Genomic DNA, 16619 nt, shown 5'->3' on the forward strand with positions numbered 1-16619 from the left:
GGCCAGTTTGTTCGGGTGTTGGAGGAGAGAAACTGAACTCGACCCACTAGATCCAATTATGAAGCTGTTGACCCATCGATGATTGTCATAACCACCAGATTGGATTGGTTTCAAATTGGTCCCGGTCAGGTTACTCGGGTGAGTTGATTTTTCCGATCCCTTGGAAAACCCTAGTACTTATAGTTGATTATAGGAAACTACTTGGAAGAGTGTGGTAGACCGTAAACCTAAATCTTTTTCTTAAACACATACTAGGAAGCAAACTTTTGTGTTGATCATTTGGCACTAAAGGGCAGAATTCTCTTATAAAACTCATGCTTATAATAATCCGGTCCCCTCATTTTTGTATTTGTATCTTGTACAAACCATAAGAAAATACATCCTTTTTAAGAACATCCTTTAAATGTATATAAACTACAAATGCCCCTTAATTATTTTACATATATATATTTCTTACTTTTTCAACTAAAGAAAAAAAGTCTAATATCAAAAAATATTTTTATAATGTTGAGGCAACAAGTCGGGATTGATGTACAATTAAAAAAATATCAATGATGATCTTGTTAAAATAATGTTGTACTAAACTACTAATCAGTCATCACAATCTACTAGTTTAATAGATTATAAATTTTATTGTGTCTCCATTTTTTTTAAAATTTAAAATAAATTCTAATTCAGTAATTTGACTAGACTTCGAGGAGGCTACTCTAAATTTATTTAGTGGAGTAGGGGACCCGAGAACCCAGTTCCAGAAGAGACTTGGACAGGCCCAAGCATTGAGAACAACATAAAAAGTGGCCCAAAAAGCCACGATTTCCTTTTTTTTTTTTGGGTAAACAAAACCATGATTTCCAATGGCCACACAACCGCTTTTCTTTTCTACAAATAAATGTGTGTTCAACTATTCATAACTCAAAATAAGTGACCTAAAAAAAAACACATGATCATAATGCACATAAACTTATATGAAGACAAACCAACTAACTAAAGCATGGAATACCATCACGTGGCTCTTAGGACACTTCTTCGCTAAAAGCCATATTCTACTTATTCTTCCTCAACCCACATCATGGTAGGCCCCGATTCTCATTTCTTGAACTCATCTTCCATTTGCCTTATCTCTTTCATCTTGTTTTTTTAGTGCAATCATTGGAAAGACTTTAAAGCCCATAATTCTATAAGAAAAATGAAATTTAATTTATCTCCTTCTTAAATGTAAGGAAAAGACTTTAAAGCCCGTAATTCTATAAGAAAAATGAAATTTAATTTATCTCCTTCTTAAATGTAAGGAAAAAACTTTAAAGCCCGTAATTCTATAAGAAAAATGAAATTTAATTTATCTCCTTCTTAAATGTAAGGAAAAGACTTTAAAGCCCGTAATTCTATAAGAAAAATGAAATTTTACTTCTCTCCTCCTTAATTTAAGGAAAGTTCAAATGAACAGTACAATAATACTTATTGTATATTGTCCATACATATGGTTACTATTCACGTTTTATTGTAGATCTTTGTAATGAAAATTATGCACGCAATTCTTAATATGATGTGTATGGAGTGTACATTGATATTGAGTGCGTCACAAGATTTTTCCGAGATAAAACAGTGAGAATGGTATGTTATATTTTTACACCTCTTATACATACACACATATCATTAAAAAAAAAAAAAAAAAAAAAAAAAAAAAAAAAAAAAACTATTTTTACAGTTGCAGCTGTCGGTGAAATGCAATCTGCTCTCAATTTTTGGTGCTTGCTCCCTCCACTATACTTCTATGATGTTTGTGGGATTGAACAACTTTGAACTAAGATTCCTGCTCATGAATTACTGATGCAACAGTTCTAGCCCAGAACTTGATATGTTTCTTCATATCATCAGCTGTAGAGGCACTTGGAATCTTTAAATTTAGAAGTGGAGAGTCGGGTCTGTTTATGAGCCATGCTTCGGATAAATATGGCCTCGTAACTCTCTTCTCTTTCCCTTCTTCAGTTTCATCATCTTTAGCTACTTCAGCATCATTAGTGAGTTTGCTGCTTTGTTTATTTTTGTGTGAAAGTCTTTGCAAGCCTGGGACTACACTCATCATTCGTGGGCTTAAGTGTTCTTTCTTGAATATGAAACCAAGATCCATGAACCCCTTTACTTCTTCAAGTTCTAGATCCCCCAAGGTCTTGCAACTCATGGATTTTTGTAATCTCCTTATTGCATTTGCGCCCGAATTCCTAAGACGTTTAGGACGTTTTTGAGTTGATGGTGATGGTGATGATGATTGTGACCGATTCAATCTTGTTGGTTTTTCCTTCTGGCTGGTATTTTTCTCTGTGTCTTCATTGTTGGAATCATCCTTGTCACAGCAACAAGAAGAGAAACACAGTCAGGTAAGTGTAAGCCTAAAGTAAAAAAAAAAAAAAAAAAAAAAAAAAAAAAAAACCACACACACACACAGACAAGTATATGTTTTAGTACCGTTGGAGAGATTGGAGATGAGTCTGACAAGATTTCTTCATCTGCAAGGAGTGATATGTCTGATGAAACTCCCTCATCTAGAAGAGACGAATACGCAAGAGACACTGTGTTGGGCTTAGAAGTTTCAGGGGTTTTTTGGTCTGAGACTGTTTCTGAGAAAAGAATAATTTGGTGAAACCAAAGACGATCCATGGCTCCTACAAGACATAGAGAGTAGTAACTGGCCATGGATGAGAGAGAACTTAAAGAAGTGACTGACTGAGAATCCAAATCTCTGTAATGTGTAGGGGATGTGGTTGTTGTCTAATGACTTTTATAATCTATAATTTTTTTCAGAAACGAACATACACAAGTTGTTGAAATTAATAATGAAAAGTAGAATGGGACAACATTTGGGCGATTAAAAATGTGGCCTTGAGTCTTGATTCCCTTTGTTCCACATCTTTTACATGTTAAATGACTATCTTGCCCAAAATATTGTGAGCACAATCTCATATATGGTCAATAATTTTCTTTTTCATCCAATATATGCACCATTTCTTTTATAATAGTATAAATTACATGATCGGATTGATACTCATCTATTTTATATAAGAGTAAGGCTCCATATAAATGATGCATGGGATACATTCTCCGGTATACAACACAAACTCATCACCCTTCTCGACAGCAAGTGATCCTAGAAATGTAAGTCCCTCCATGACCATCTCCACAAAGCCTATATAAATTAAGTTCTATAATGTAGCTAGGTAATTCATTTTTTTTTTTTTTAAACTCATCCTTACAGCAACATTTACAGTTGGTTAAGTTCGATCAATTGCTATACCCCCAGTTACGTACACGACAAAAACAAGACCCATTGCTAGGAAGGAAATGGAACGTAAGTGAACAAATTCATTATGTGAATGGCCATTGAGAACATTAATGACAAAACTTTATATTCAATCGCATTATTGAAAGTCCATTATTCCTAAAATATGTTAATTTCAAAATTGACAGTAGCAACTTAGAAAGGGGCTCCCCCTCCCCTCTTTAAATAAAAGACAAATAATAGTCAAAAGCCTTGTAACTCAATTAGTTTGTACTTCTTGATGTCTCTAATTAAGACATTTAAATTTTAAATCTTCACAACTCCAACAATTGAATTTTATATAAATATATATATATATATATATATATATGTATATATAAAACGAAAAAAAATAGATCAAACACAATAGAGAAGAGAAAAAATTAACACACACAAGCTCAATTATATAGGATGAACAACCATGCACACTACATTAGACAAGTTACCATACAAAAATACTAAAGATATAACAAATTTTACAATATGTCAAAGTTATAGATCATGACTAATGTAACATCACTTTTACTTGAGACCATCTTTTACTTCATTTTTATTGTGTACTTGTTACAATTAACTTTCCCAATAATTGTAAAATTTGTAATTTATCTAGACTTATTGGTTATGATAACATGGTTTAAATATATTTTGCAGGTATGAAAAACGGCACACAAAACATAGTTGTCTTCCCATTTTCATATAATCACGGTTAAGGCACACAAAATATAGTTGCATGTATGGTGAATTATAATTTACAAAACACTGCTTTCTCTCTCTCTCTCTCTCTCTCTCTCACACACACACGCACACACACACAAAAGCTGATCTCCCAGTCATCAATAATCTACTCTCTTCTCACGGTCGAGAGTTCTACAGTGACAGGCCGGGATGGACGTGTAGATGAGCCAGCTGCCTCTTCTCTCATTATTTCTTCTTCTTCTTCTACTTCTTCTAGGATTTCCTGTTTCCTAATGCTGTCGCTTGGTACAGATGTGGGTCTTGGGAAAGAAGAAAATTCAGAGGCACTAACGCTTCTGGGACTCCATTCTGCAGACAAAGAAGTGCCAGGAGATTGCAAGAATGGTTGTTGCTTCCTCCTTCTCTCCCTTACGTCAGTGTGCCATTGCTTTATAATATTGGCCATTTGCTCTTCTAGTACTTTACTCTTGAAGTTAGATCCCATCTGTGAACAAACACTTGCAATTTGTTATATATGTGCTAGATGTCAAGAAAGTGTGCTACATAAATACCAGCATGGGAACTATTTTTAAAATGGTTACCTGTGTAACAAGTGCATAGAGAGGAAGAGTAATGTAGCTGCAAATTACTTGAACTATCACCCTGAAGAATAAAAGGAAATTAGAATCACTAATAGGTTTGTTTTATAATTCGACAGTTGGGTATAAGGATTTGAACTTTTAGACATTTCTATTAGAAACAAAAAGAGGTATCAGTTGAATTACAAGGGCTTTTGTGAATCATTCATAAGTTGGAATCAAGATGATGTAACAAAGGATTCTAACATGTTCTTGTCTCTTAACTAAATTACCAATAAACCCATGATATGGTTGTTACATAATAAAATTAATGTCACTAATTCACTCAAGTGAAAGTGATGTTGTTTTGATTCAAGTAATGAAAAAAGTTGTTCTTGACTTTACTTACTATGAAGTTACCAAAATGTAAATCACAGGTTACTAAATAAGTGATAGGCTGTTCTTACGCTAGCACAATCCTGATAATAATGATCGTAGTGTGCTCATGGTAACAAGAATTGAAACCAAACTGTATCTGAGAAAGAAGGAAAATAGAATTGAAACCAAAAGAAAAATATATTAGACATCTGATATTGCCACACAAAAATTTCCAAAACCAGATCTTCAAAGTTCAAAACTATATGGTGTGGAAAATGAAAAAGAATAAGAAAGAAAACTTACTGTAACCCAAATGAAGAAGGCGAACTCGAATGCATTCTGAGAAGGTCAAGAAAATTTAGTATCTATAATATCTCTACTCTTCTTATATTATTACTTTGCTTTCATGAGGAAGAGGAGGAGGAATTACCACAAATAGAGTATAATGTATAAGAGTCAAGACAAATCGTGGCTGCCCAAACCAGAAGTAGCCATCATTTGGTCTCACAAGAGGGGTTCCTATAATTACATTGTTCTGATCTTTGGTTTGAAGAGCCATTCTTTCAACAATGACTTCAAGTTTGGCTCCTAGAACGAGTACAATCTACAAAAGCAATTGGAATGGGAATGAAACTAAGAATCAGACGGAAATTAATGATGCAACACAAGGTGGTTACTATGTTGCAAAATGCTTACCAAGAGAGGAATATAGGATACCCAGAGAAATACATTCCAATCTGGTTGAGTCCAAACAAGTTTCAATGAAAATTTATTTTTAGTAATTGATAAATTAGATTGACTTTCAGAGAAAAAAAAAGAAACAAAAGGGAACAATATTTACTGTACACATCCAGGAGCAGCAAGAGAACAACCAGAAACCACATTAGAGGGCTGTTAAGTCAAAAAGAACACGTTAGTGGAGGGAAATTAAGCAATTTCATAATCAATACATATCAAAGGTGTAATGTACAATTTTTGTTCCATAAAATTTAGTTGTTTTGTGAACAATAATATTTAGAAAATCAACAACCTGATGCCGACCACGGCTTTGAAATCTTCTTCCAAGGATCGCTGTATATAGTTTTTGAAATTGAAGTTGTCAAGCCTGCTTGATAAGTGAGCCTGAAATTTTTTTGAACAATATACACCTTGTGTAAGTGGCAGAAGCACTTTGGTCCTATATTATTTTTATTTTTGTGTGTGTAATTATTCATAAAATTACTAAAAGTTGGAACTTGAAAGCTCATTACCGAGATGAAACCATGTCTCAAAGTGAGATAATCAACCTTTGCTACTGAATGAATGAACTGTCTGAAGAAACATTTCTGCCCCATTTCACAACCCAAAGCGTTAAGGCATTAAAACTGAAATATAAATCGATTACTTGGAGATATAGAGAGGCAACTCACAATCCATAGCTGAAATGATGTTTCTGTACAAGTAGTCAGGTGCCGTCTTCCAAATGTTGTTTGCCTTGTAAATCTGAATCGATTAGGATCTGATCATCATTGAAAATATTATTGATCACGACTTATATGATGTGGAGTAGTAATCAGGTTTAGGTATATAGTAAATGAAACTCATGCAAACTTTGATGACTTTCAATGATTTCATTAATAGGTAGAGAATTTAATTAGCATTTAAAATTAATTAATTATTATTATTATTATTATTATTATTATTTTTTATAATGAAAAACGGGGTTTTTGTCTTTCTGGTATAGACTTATCGATCCTACACCACGTGATGTGAAGATAATGAGTAATATCACATATATCATCGGGATCTTAATGGAGCTATTATCATTATTTAATTTCCATTTGGGTTGTAAGATTGATGCAAAGTGTTAGAACATACAAAACTAAAAATTTACATTATATTATTAAGTAATATTGAGTAATATATATTAAGCAAAGTTGAAAGTCCATCTTAATATTAAGTAAAAAATTCATATTAATTTACAAATACAATAATTATCTAATTTAAAATTATATCTTTTGCATCCATAGATTAGACTATTTTTCTTTTGTTGACACTATTGGTGAATTTCAAATTGACAACAAATGTATAATGTAATCTTAACTTTTCTTGCCAATGGGCTTACAGTTCAATGGCATCCTTCCTCTTCCCCCTCCCCTTTATCACTGAAGGCTGTGAATGGAATTAAGGTTTAGGATATTTTCAAGTTTCAACCCTATTTGACATCTTCAAGTTATGAAATCTCTAACCCAACTCAACACAATCTATTTCAATTATTGAACCAACCCAACCAAACCTAACTCACAATAATCAAATTAATTTAGGTTAGATCATTAGGTTGGGGCCTTTTTGTTTTGTCTAATAAAACAAATTGGGCTTTCAAGCTTTGAAGAAGGCCGGTTTGAACTTTGAAGGCAACATGTTGAGATGTGGACAAGACAGAGTGTGACTGTGAGATCATAGATCATAATTGATGAGAGAGTGACCCCATGGCAAAGAGAGAGAGCTGAAGGGTGACACTAGAGGTAGGGATGGCAACATGGTAGGATTAAATCAAAAGTGTCCTGTTCCCCTTTTAGGGTGGGGAAAGCCAATGCAGGCAGGAAAAGAAGTGAGGCAAGTCAAGGGTAGGCGGGTTGAAGGTATTTTACCATCTCTAATAAGGTGGTTTTGACATTCATAAGAAAGAGATGAGGGATAAATGAATGGATAGTAGTGAAAGTGCTAAAAGAGAGAAATAAGTTTTTTTTAGGAGAGGGTAATAGTGTATACAAAAAAATAAAATATAAATAATCCATATAAAAAAGATTAAATATTACTTCCAAACACAACGTAAATATATCTTATATTATAAAAGCGCCAATGCCGCTACAGTACTTCGGTACTGTGCACTCAGAGTGTTTGTACTGTGCAAGCACTGTAGCGGCAACAGTGCTTTGGTGAGGCACTTTGCATTTTTTTTTTTTTTTTTCAACCCTTTTGTTTAAGTTTTGCACAGCAGCTACAGTGTTGCTTGGCACTGTAGCTACAGTAGTTGCATTTTTTGGTAGTCTTCCGTTTGTATTTTTTTTAATATATTATTATACTTACACAACAAATTTCACAATATTTTCATGATTATTGAGGTGTCAATTTCTTATAAGTTAAAATAAAATAATAAAATATGAAACTGACCACAACTGAAAATAAATGTTTTGTGAAAATGTTGTGACACTTGTTAGTACATTATTTTTGCACTGTAGCTACAGTGCCTAATTTTTTTTTTAAAAAATAATTTGCTTGTGTTTTTTTATTTTTTATTTTTTTTATTTCTTTTAAATATTTATGTAAACTGGTATATATATTGTTATACTGACACAACAAATTTTATAATATTTTCACAATTATTGATGTGTCAATTTTTTACAAATCGAAATAAAATAATAAAATATGAAACTGTGATCAACTACAACTAAAAATAAATGTTTATAATAAAAGTGTGAATGCGCGCACAACGTCTTGGCACTGTACATACAGTGTTTTTGCACTGTGCAGCGCTGTAGCTACAACAGTGCTTTGGTTTAGTTAGTCTCTTTTTTTTTTTTTTTTTTTTTTTTTTTTTTTTTTTTTTTTTTTTCCAGTAATCGGTTTGTGTTTTTTTTTCTTTTAAATATTGATGTAAGCTGACATTTATATTGTTATACTGACACAACAAATTTCACAATATTTTCACAATTATTGGCATGTCAATTTCTTACCAATTGAAATAAAATAATAAAATATAAGGTTGTAGCCAACCACAACTGAAAATAAATGTTTTTAAAAAAATGTCACAACACTTATTGTTATCACAATATTTTCACAATTGTTAAAATCTCAGTTTCTTATATATCAAATAAAAAAAATGCTAAATTCACAACATTTTAATATTAATTTCACAACAAATCATAGGTAAGCTATTATTGATGAATAGCATTGGAGTTACAGTGCTTTTGGTTTATTCAACTGGCACTATAGCTACAGTGCCTAAAGTTTTTTTTTTTTTTTCCAATAATCGGTCTGTGTTTTTTTTTCTTTGAAATATTTATGTAAGCTGGTATATATATTGTTATACTGACACAACAAATTTCACAATATTTTCACAATTATTGACGTGTCAATTTCTTACAAGTCGAAATAAAATAATAAAATATGAGACTATGACTAACCACAATTGAAAATAAACGTTTTAAGAAAATGTTACAACACTTATTATTATCACAATATTTTCACAATTGTTGAAATCTCAGTTTTTTATAGATCAAATAAAAAAATGCTAAGTCCACAACATTTTAACATTAATTTCTACCGTGCCTAATTTTTTTTTTTTTTTTCTAGCAATCGGTTTGTTTTTTTTTATTTTTTTTTTTATTTTTTATTTTTTCTTTTAAATATTTATGTAAGCTGGCATATATATTGTTATACTAACACAACAAATATCACAATATTTTTACAAATATTGAAGTATCAATTTCTTACAAATTGAAATAAAATAATAAAATATGAGGCTGTGACCAACCATAACTGAAAATAAATGTTTTGAGAATAACAATAACAATGTTATTAGTTTAAAACCAATAATAATTTGTCATTTAGAATTTGTTCTAAAAATGTTAAGAATGTAGCATTTCTCTCAAATAAAAAAAAAAAAAAATCTATTCGGATCTTAAAAATGAAGATATTGTGAAAATATTGTGATATTTTGTTGTATTCTTAAACTTCTTTTTTAATATAATCAAATTAGGTGAGCCAAAATTCACGATTTCACACACAAAATTTATATTAATTTTCTCACTGGGGTAGCACGTGCCTTGCACGTGCAGCCAACGCTAGTATTAAATACAAGCATATATTTACAAAATTAAAGATAGGATGAAACGGGTCAATGGGTAGGGAATTTTTGCCATTCCTAACCAAATTAAGGTTTTAGCTAGGGGTAAAACATGAGCAATGGGAGGGGATGTGTGAAGGCAGTGGATTTTTTTTTGAGAGTTTTAATCTACATCGTCTGTTTCTAATGATAGCTCTTTATTATTAGATTAATACATCAATCAGTTTTTAGTGTAGGCGAGAATTAAATCTTAAATCTCTTATTCAACCATAAAAAACTTTACCAGTTGAGCTAATTGGAACCCACAAGGAAGTGAATGTTAGTTGAGATGTCAAAAAGAAAAACAAAACTAGGATTAGGACTTAAAGATGTCACGGCGGTGTGAGCAGTGTAGCTATAAATAAATCATGTATTTATATAATATTAATATCATGTGCTGAGTTGGATCACTTTGATTTTGCAAACCAAACCCAAGTCAACCTAAGTTCCAAAAACTTTTAGGACCCAACTCAATCCATTAATTCACAAAAACCAACCAAGGTTTGATTGGGCCTTGGTTCATCTAGGTGGGTCGGGAAAAATTCACATTTCTTCAACGAACTATTAAACCTGGTAACTAATAGGGTCTATGTTATGAATCAGTCGCAGATTCGCAGTCAAAGGTTATTGCCATAATGAATACAGGGACATTCTCTAAGGTCAAGTCTTGTAAACTACTACTAGAGATTATTGTGGTCAATTTGATTAGTGTAGGTCTAAAGCTCAATTTGGAAGTTGGAAATACGAAATTCAAGACTTGAATTATGTAGACTGTAGAGTCTTTCTTCACCCACCAAAGGACAAAAATTGATCATAACAAAAGGAAGACTCTTTTTTGAGTCATCGATCGAAAAATGATGGGTTTTTTTACTTGTCATGAATATGCTAGCTCTTTCGTACTAAATGGTTTAGTTTTTCTTAGGAATTGAATTCTGTACACCTGACCATATATGGATTGCTTATTACGCTCGCCATGGTTGCCACTCATGGGTGCAGGGGCCACAAATTGGTGGTGGGGAGGAATGGAGTTGGCATATAACAACGAAAACGAAATGTAACCAAACCCATTAAAATTATAGGTGGCTGTGTGCCTCTTTCACTTTCCTTTTTTTCTGTGTTTATATTGTCCTGTTAGACTGTTAGTCCATTACCTAATATAAGACACAGTGAATCATGATTCATGAGAATGAATTTTAAACATACCATGGGCAACTTGGTACTCTGTTGTTTGAGTTTCTTTCTCCCAAGCTTCCCAGCGTCTCATCTATTAAAACACATAGAGGAAGACACAGTCAGTCAGCCACAGAACGTTGAGTTTCAATTGTTATTAAGAAAGCTTTTCCTTATTTTGTATATTTGCTATTTCTAGGTGGTATGAGTATGAAAGCGGAACAAGCATAGTTATACTTAGGGTGAGGTTGGTTCAGCATTTTGAAATTGTGTTTTTTGAAAAAGTGGGGTTTTCAAAAAGTGCGGCATAAAATTGGACTTTTTGAAAAAGTTGAGTGTCTGAAAAAACTGAATCTCTAGCTAGCACTTATAAAAATGACAGTTTGAGAGGTAAATTACAAAAAATGATAATGTATATATAAAGATAATTCTTTGTTTTAATTACTTCTCTTAATGCAAGTTATAGACACAATATTTTTACAAAAATTTCACAACAAAGTCTATATAACAAGTTGTTAATAGTAGGAAAAAAAAATTGTCACTAGTAAATCTAAATGAGAATTAATAATAACTTTCTATGTAAACTTTATTATGAAATTATTATAAAAATATTCTATCAATAGTACTATTTTTTTTTTCTAAAGAAAAATAATACTAATTTAAAAAATTTAGAGATATAATAAAATGTCACAATATTTTCGCAATACTAAATTAAAATTAATCTTTGTAAAATAAAATTTTATTAACATCACAGTTGTGAAAAAGAAGTTATGAAATAATCTTTGTTTCTACTCCCTATATTTTCTTCCACGTTGCTTTACCCAAACCCAAAAAGTCTTTTAAACTCTTTTCTCATCCACTCGTTCACTTCTTCCTCATCTTCTTATTTTCCTTTTCTTTTACTTTCCTCCACACAAAGCCCCACACACTCCACCACATATTAGTAAAGAACTTCAAGATTTTCAGAATAATATCATCAGCCAGGGCTGTCTTGTTGTTGTTGTTAGTCTCCAGCTGACTTACTAAGCAAAGAACATAGCTGTTTTGCAATATCATGGCCTTGAACAAGCTCTTCTATTGCCTTTTTCTTACTAGAAGGTAAGCTCTGAGGCCAAGTACAATCCATTGTTGTGTGTTTGAGTTTCAATGTGTTTTGAGACTTTTGTGTCTCGTGTATATGTGACTGTCTTTTGAGCTTTGAGTCCCTTGTGTTTGAGCTCTTTTTTTTACCAGCCAATGTGAAGCAAAGCAAGAGGGTTTTTTGAGAATAGATATGTAAGACGTAAATAAAAAAAAAAAAAAAAAAATAGAGAAGAGAAGAAGAAGCAGCAGCACTGAGAGGCTTGTTCTGAAGATGAGATGAGAGGAATTTATGAGGTGAGCTATAGACCTTGATTTATCAAAGAGCAAAATTAGGTTTTCAATAAAATGTTTGGCCAATTTGGTAATTTAAAACAAACTCTCAACGGTAATATTTATGAACTCTGAAGAGTTGTGGTGTGTTAAAGTAAAGTTGGTTCATATTTCAAAATGTAGCGTTTTCTAAAAAGTAAGTTTTATTTGGTTTACCAAACGTATATATTATATATTTGGTTTTAAAAAGCACGTTTTGCACTTGGAAAGTACAGATAAACGGGCACTTATACCATATATATCAAGGGGTTTTTCTTTTTTTTTTTCAAATGGACAGTGATTTGAACATGGGAAATTAACAGGAAAAATAACTATAAATTAAATTGACCAAGGAAAAATAAAGATTAAGCAAGCTTTTTACCTTGGCCCTACCCAAAGCCAGAGTGAGAACAGAATACATGATTTGCATAACTGCTAATACGAAAATGAATATGTGAAGTTGATGAATCCCATCTTGTGACATTAGGGCAACCTTTCCCTGCAAATTAAATCCCATTCTAATTGTTAAAACAGTAGACAGACATATGGTGGTTTTTTTTTTTTCCTTTCTTTGTAACTGTGAGGATTATTGTGTCTGTAACATTACTCAATTAATAAACGTACGCTTGGACAAGAATCAACTGCATCAACATCAGGTGGAGGACTAGGAGGAACATCATCATTTTCATTTTCATCCAGTACTCTTCTATGAGGTCCCCACCACAAATCATTCATCGACGACAAATTCCAGATCATTACTTTTGTGAAGTGCTTGATTTCAGATTCGGAACGAGTCTGTTTACGACATGGGAGCATGATGTTCCCAGCGCCGCTAGGTACACATATTTTAGAAATACGTTCCTGAGTTACTGCCAATAAGAGGGACATAAACCCCAGAAGCATCAACTCTGTACAAATCAATCCCACACAAAAAGATCAATTAAAAGTTAAAACCTTATAAAAGTCTTATAAAGTAACACACATATATACAAGTATACTATAAACAACATAAAATTATACAAAACATGTATATTTATTTTGATTGCACCTGATTTAAGCTTCTCCAATGCCTCGTTCAACGCGGTTTTCCTACGCCTCTTTAGCCACTATACGCGCACCATTAATTTTTTGACATTAGCTTCAAGTTTATTATATATATACACCCAAAATAGTGGGGCAAAAAAAAAAAAAGGATCTTAATATATAATATATATACTTACTTGGGAAAGGAGGTGGATGACGTGTTCTAGGATAATAGAGATGAAGATGAAGCAGAAGCAAACTGTGGCAACTGCCCATGTCGGAGTGAATTGGAGAGAGGCACCGGACGAGCCTCCGGTCGCCATGACTTTCTAGTGATTGCCTTGTTAGAGGAGTGATTTTTATTCAGTTGAATAAACCATAAGTGTGTTGGTTGAGACTTGAGATGGTGAGAGCTGAGGAGCCAAGACTTGTTCTTATAGGCATGCTGCTGTATAACGAAACGTTGATATTGACTTCCTCTTATATTCACAATTTTCTCTGCTTTCACACTCAAATAACCCTTTTTTTTTTTTTTTATTAAAGGTTATTCAAGCGACAAACTTTTTATTGAAATATAGGTGCGGTTTGGATAGCTGAAACGTGTTCAGCGTTTTGTGTTTTTAGTTTTTTTTTTTTTTTTTTTTTTAATGAACGGTATCTAGTTAATAAACAATAATTTTTTTATTATTTTTAATTTTCTACGAAATAAATTATATTCAAATTTCAAACTGACCTATAGTATGTATTATAATTGATATATTATGCAAATCAAATTTAATATAAGGTCGATCAACCGTTTGATTGGAAGTGTAAAAAATTTAAAGAGTTTGAGCTCTCCGTATATATGATGATTGCCACGTGGATATATATGACAGGTTGTGACGTGGCATTTGACTGTCTTTTTTGATGTGTGATTTTCATATTCATTGTTCTTGACTTTTTTTTTTTTTTTTTTTTTTTTCTTCATGTAGATATTCTTAAATCAAAGCTTATTTATCATTCACGTGTGACGTGTTGAATAAAACCAGTTTTAGCCTCCCAGAAATGGAGTCTATATTGCAACAACGTCAACCGACTTTTTTGTTGTTCTTAGTAGTTTTTTTTTTTTTTTTTTGAGAAGTCCATATGGGCTATTTTGATGGAATAGTGTATTAATACAAAGCTGGACCACTAGTCCATATATGTTCTTAGTAGTTAGAAGTCCATATAGGCTATTTTGATGGAATAGTGTATTAATACAAAGCTGGACCACTAGTCCATATATGTTCTTAGTAGTTAGAAGTCCACATAGGCTATTTTGATGGAATAGTGTATTAATACAAAGCTGGACCACTATCCATCTTAGTATAAGCTGTTTTGTTTAAGTAATTAGAGTTCCCTTCCTTTCTCATTTTTAGTTTTTACACATGTGATGCAGATTGGTTAAGGAAGAATAAAATATTTTAATATTTTATTTTGTTTTCTTTTTTCTAGTTGAATTAGAATTTTAATTGTTTTTCTTTTCCTAGTTAAATTGTTTTTCCTTTCTCAAGTAGAAGTAGATTTATTATTTCTTTTCCTAAAAGGAGTAGGAGAAATTCTATTCTTATAAATACTCTTTATAGAGGGGTTGATTATTATTTTGTTATGAGTTGATTAATAAAAGTTTGTTAGAGATGTTTTCTCTATTATTTTGCCTACTAGCCTAGTGTTCTTGTGGAACTTAGGTTTCGTGGAAGAGTTGTAGTAATTGTGTGTTACAAATTTTGCTTTTACACGCTCACGCTGCATCAACATGTTTGAATAAGTAATTAGAGTTCAAGCTCCCTTCCTTTCTCATTTTTAGTTTTTACACATGTTTGAAGTATGTATCTTTAGCTTTTTATAGTACCAAATTACCAATAGACAAAATTTGTATAGTAAATTGTGACATGGAAGATGGAACGATGGAATTGGGTTTATGTGTTAATGCTTTTTTTTATTTTGGGTATGAAGGAGAAATTTATTCAAGAAAGCAACCAAAGAGGGTTTACAAAGCTTTTGGTGGGTATACAAAGTAATCCAAGCATCAACAAATAAAATAATTTAGAGAACCTATGAACATATAGCTCACATATGCGCATGGACAAGAGATTAGGTAGTGACTTTGCGCTAAATGACTCTCACCTTTTGAATGTGATAGTTCTAAAAGTGGGTCAAAACACATGCATGTTAATTTATTCATACATAACACATATTGTATTCTATAGTAATTAAAAATAACATAAGTATAATAAAAATGTCAATTTCATTCTTTGCAAAGGTTAATTTTGGAAAAATCTTGAGACACACTTTATCATTACTTGCATCTATTTTAAACAGTGATTGGATTACTTTTCACTAAATACCAATGGTGGACTAATGCATAAATAACATAAATCCTAATTTAATATATATATATATATATATATATATAAAAGTTGTGGTAAAAATTATGATAACATGTAATTCTACAGCCCATACTGTTGTTAGGCTAAAAAGGCATTTCTGTTGTAATAACTAATAAGCATGCATGAAGCACCTGGAAGCATTTTGGATGCTTGCTGTGGGCACTTTTGTTTGAAAGGTTCTGTTAATAATAATAATAATTTTTTTTTTAATAAAAATGAATAGCTGGTTAATTTTAGAACAAATGGGGTGTGCTTGTTTTATTTATTTATTTTTTTTAGCTGAATAGACGTGTTTTTTTGATAATAATGCACACCACAAGCCTCTTTTTGCCCTTAATTCTTTAAAAATATCTCATCAAAAATAAAATAAAAAATCTTTTAAAATAAAGAATAAAAAAAATCAGATGGGTCATGCGTTATGTAAGCATTTTGAACATGATATTTCTAAATTCTTGTAAAGTAATCATGTCCCGTACATTAATTAAACATACTATATGGTACTGGTACTACTGTACGGTGAACATGCATGCTTACCACTAGGGGTGGCAATTTTTATCTATATCCATGAACCCACCCATTACCCACCTTACTTGAATAAGTCTTAACCCAACCCATTTGAATATTTGGGTTAAATGGGTAAAGACCCATTTGGTTATTTAATTAGATGGGTCTAAATGGATAAACCCACTAATACCCACTAAACTCATCTAAGATTTAAATAAACAACATAAAATCTAAATTTCTAGAAAATGACTAAAATACCCCTGAAACTTAACAAATGACCAAAATACTACCAAAACCTAAAAAATGACCAA

The 16619-nt window shown here is 31.8% G+C and overlaps 2 protein-coding genes across 2 annotated transcripts; both read right to left on the bottom strand.

Annotated features, from left to right (window-relative positions):
- Positions 1-1493: 1493 nt before the first annotated feature.
- Positions 1494-2821, bottom strand: LOC126691798 (uncharacterized). The gene is made up of 2 exons (XM_050386960.1): positions 2464-2821; positions 1494-2341 (listed from the first exon to the last, which is right to left on the bottom strand). Exons 1-2 carry the CDS (start codon positions 2689-2691, stop codon positions 1802-1804), a joined length of 768 nt encoding a protein of 255 aa, XP_050242917.1. The 5' UTR covers positions 2692-2821; the 3' UTR covers positions 1494-1801.
- Positions 2822-3975: 1154 nt separating this feature from the next.
- On the bottom strand, positions 3976-13831 carry LOC126691799 (MLO-like protein 3). Its single transcript, XM_050386961.1, has 15 exons — positions 13594-13831; positions 13422-13479; positions 12998-13281; positions 12756-12872; positions 11015-11075; positions 6354-6442; positions 6195-6269; positions 5975-6066; positions 5786-5835; positions 5641-5681; positions 5375-5548; positions 5248-5283; positions 5034-5101; positions 4591-4651; positions 3976-4493 (listed from the first exon to the last, which is right to left on the bottom strand). The coding sequence occupies exons 1-15, from the start codon at positions 13717-13719 to the stop codon at positions 4155-4157; spliced, it is 1671 nt and encodes a 556-aa protein (XP_050242918.1). The 5' UTR covers positions 13720-13831; the 3' UTR covers positions 3976-4154.
- Between the last annotated feature and the right edge of the window lie 2788 nt (positions 13832-16619).

Source organism: Quercus robur, chromosome 7, assembly GCF_932294415.1.
Source record: "Quercus robur chromosome 7, dhQueRobu3.1, whole genome shotgun sequence".
In the NCBI taxonomy this organism is placed as follows: domain Eukaryota; kingdom Viridiplantae; phylum Streptophyta; class Magnoliopsida; order Fagales; family Fagaceae; genus Quercus; species Quercus robur.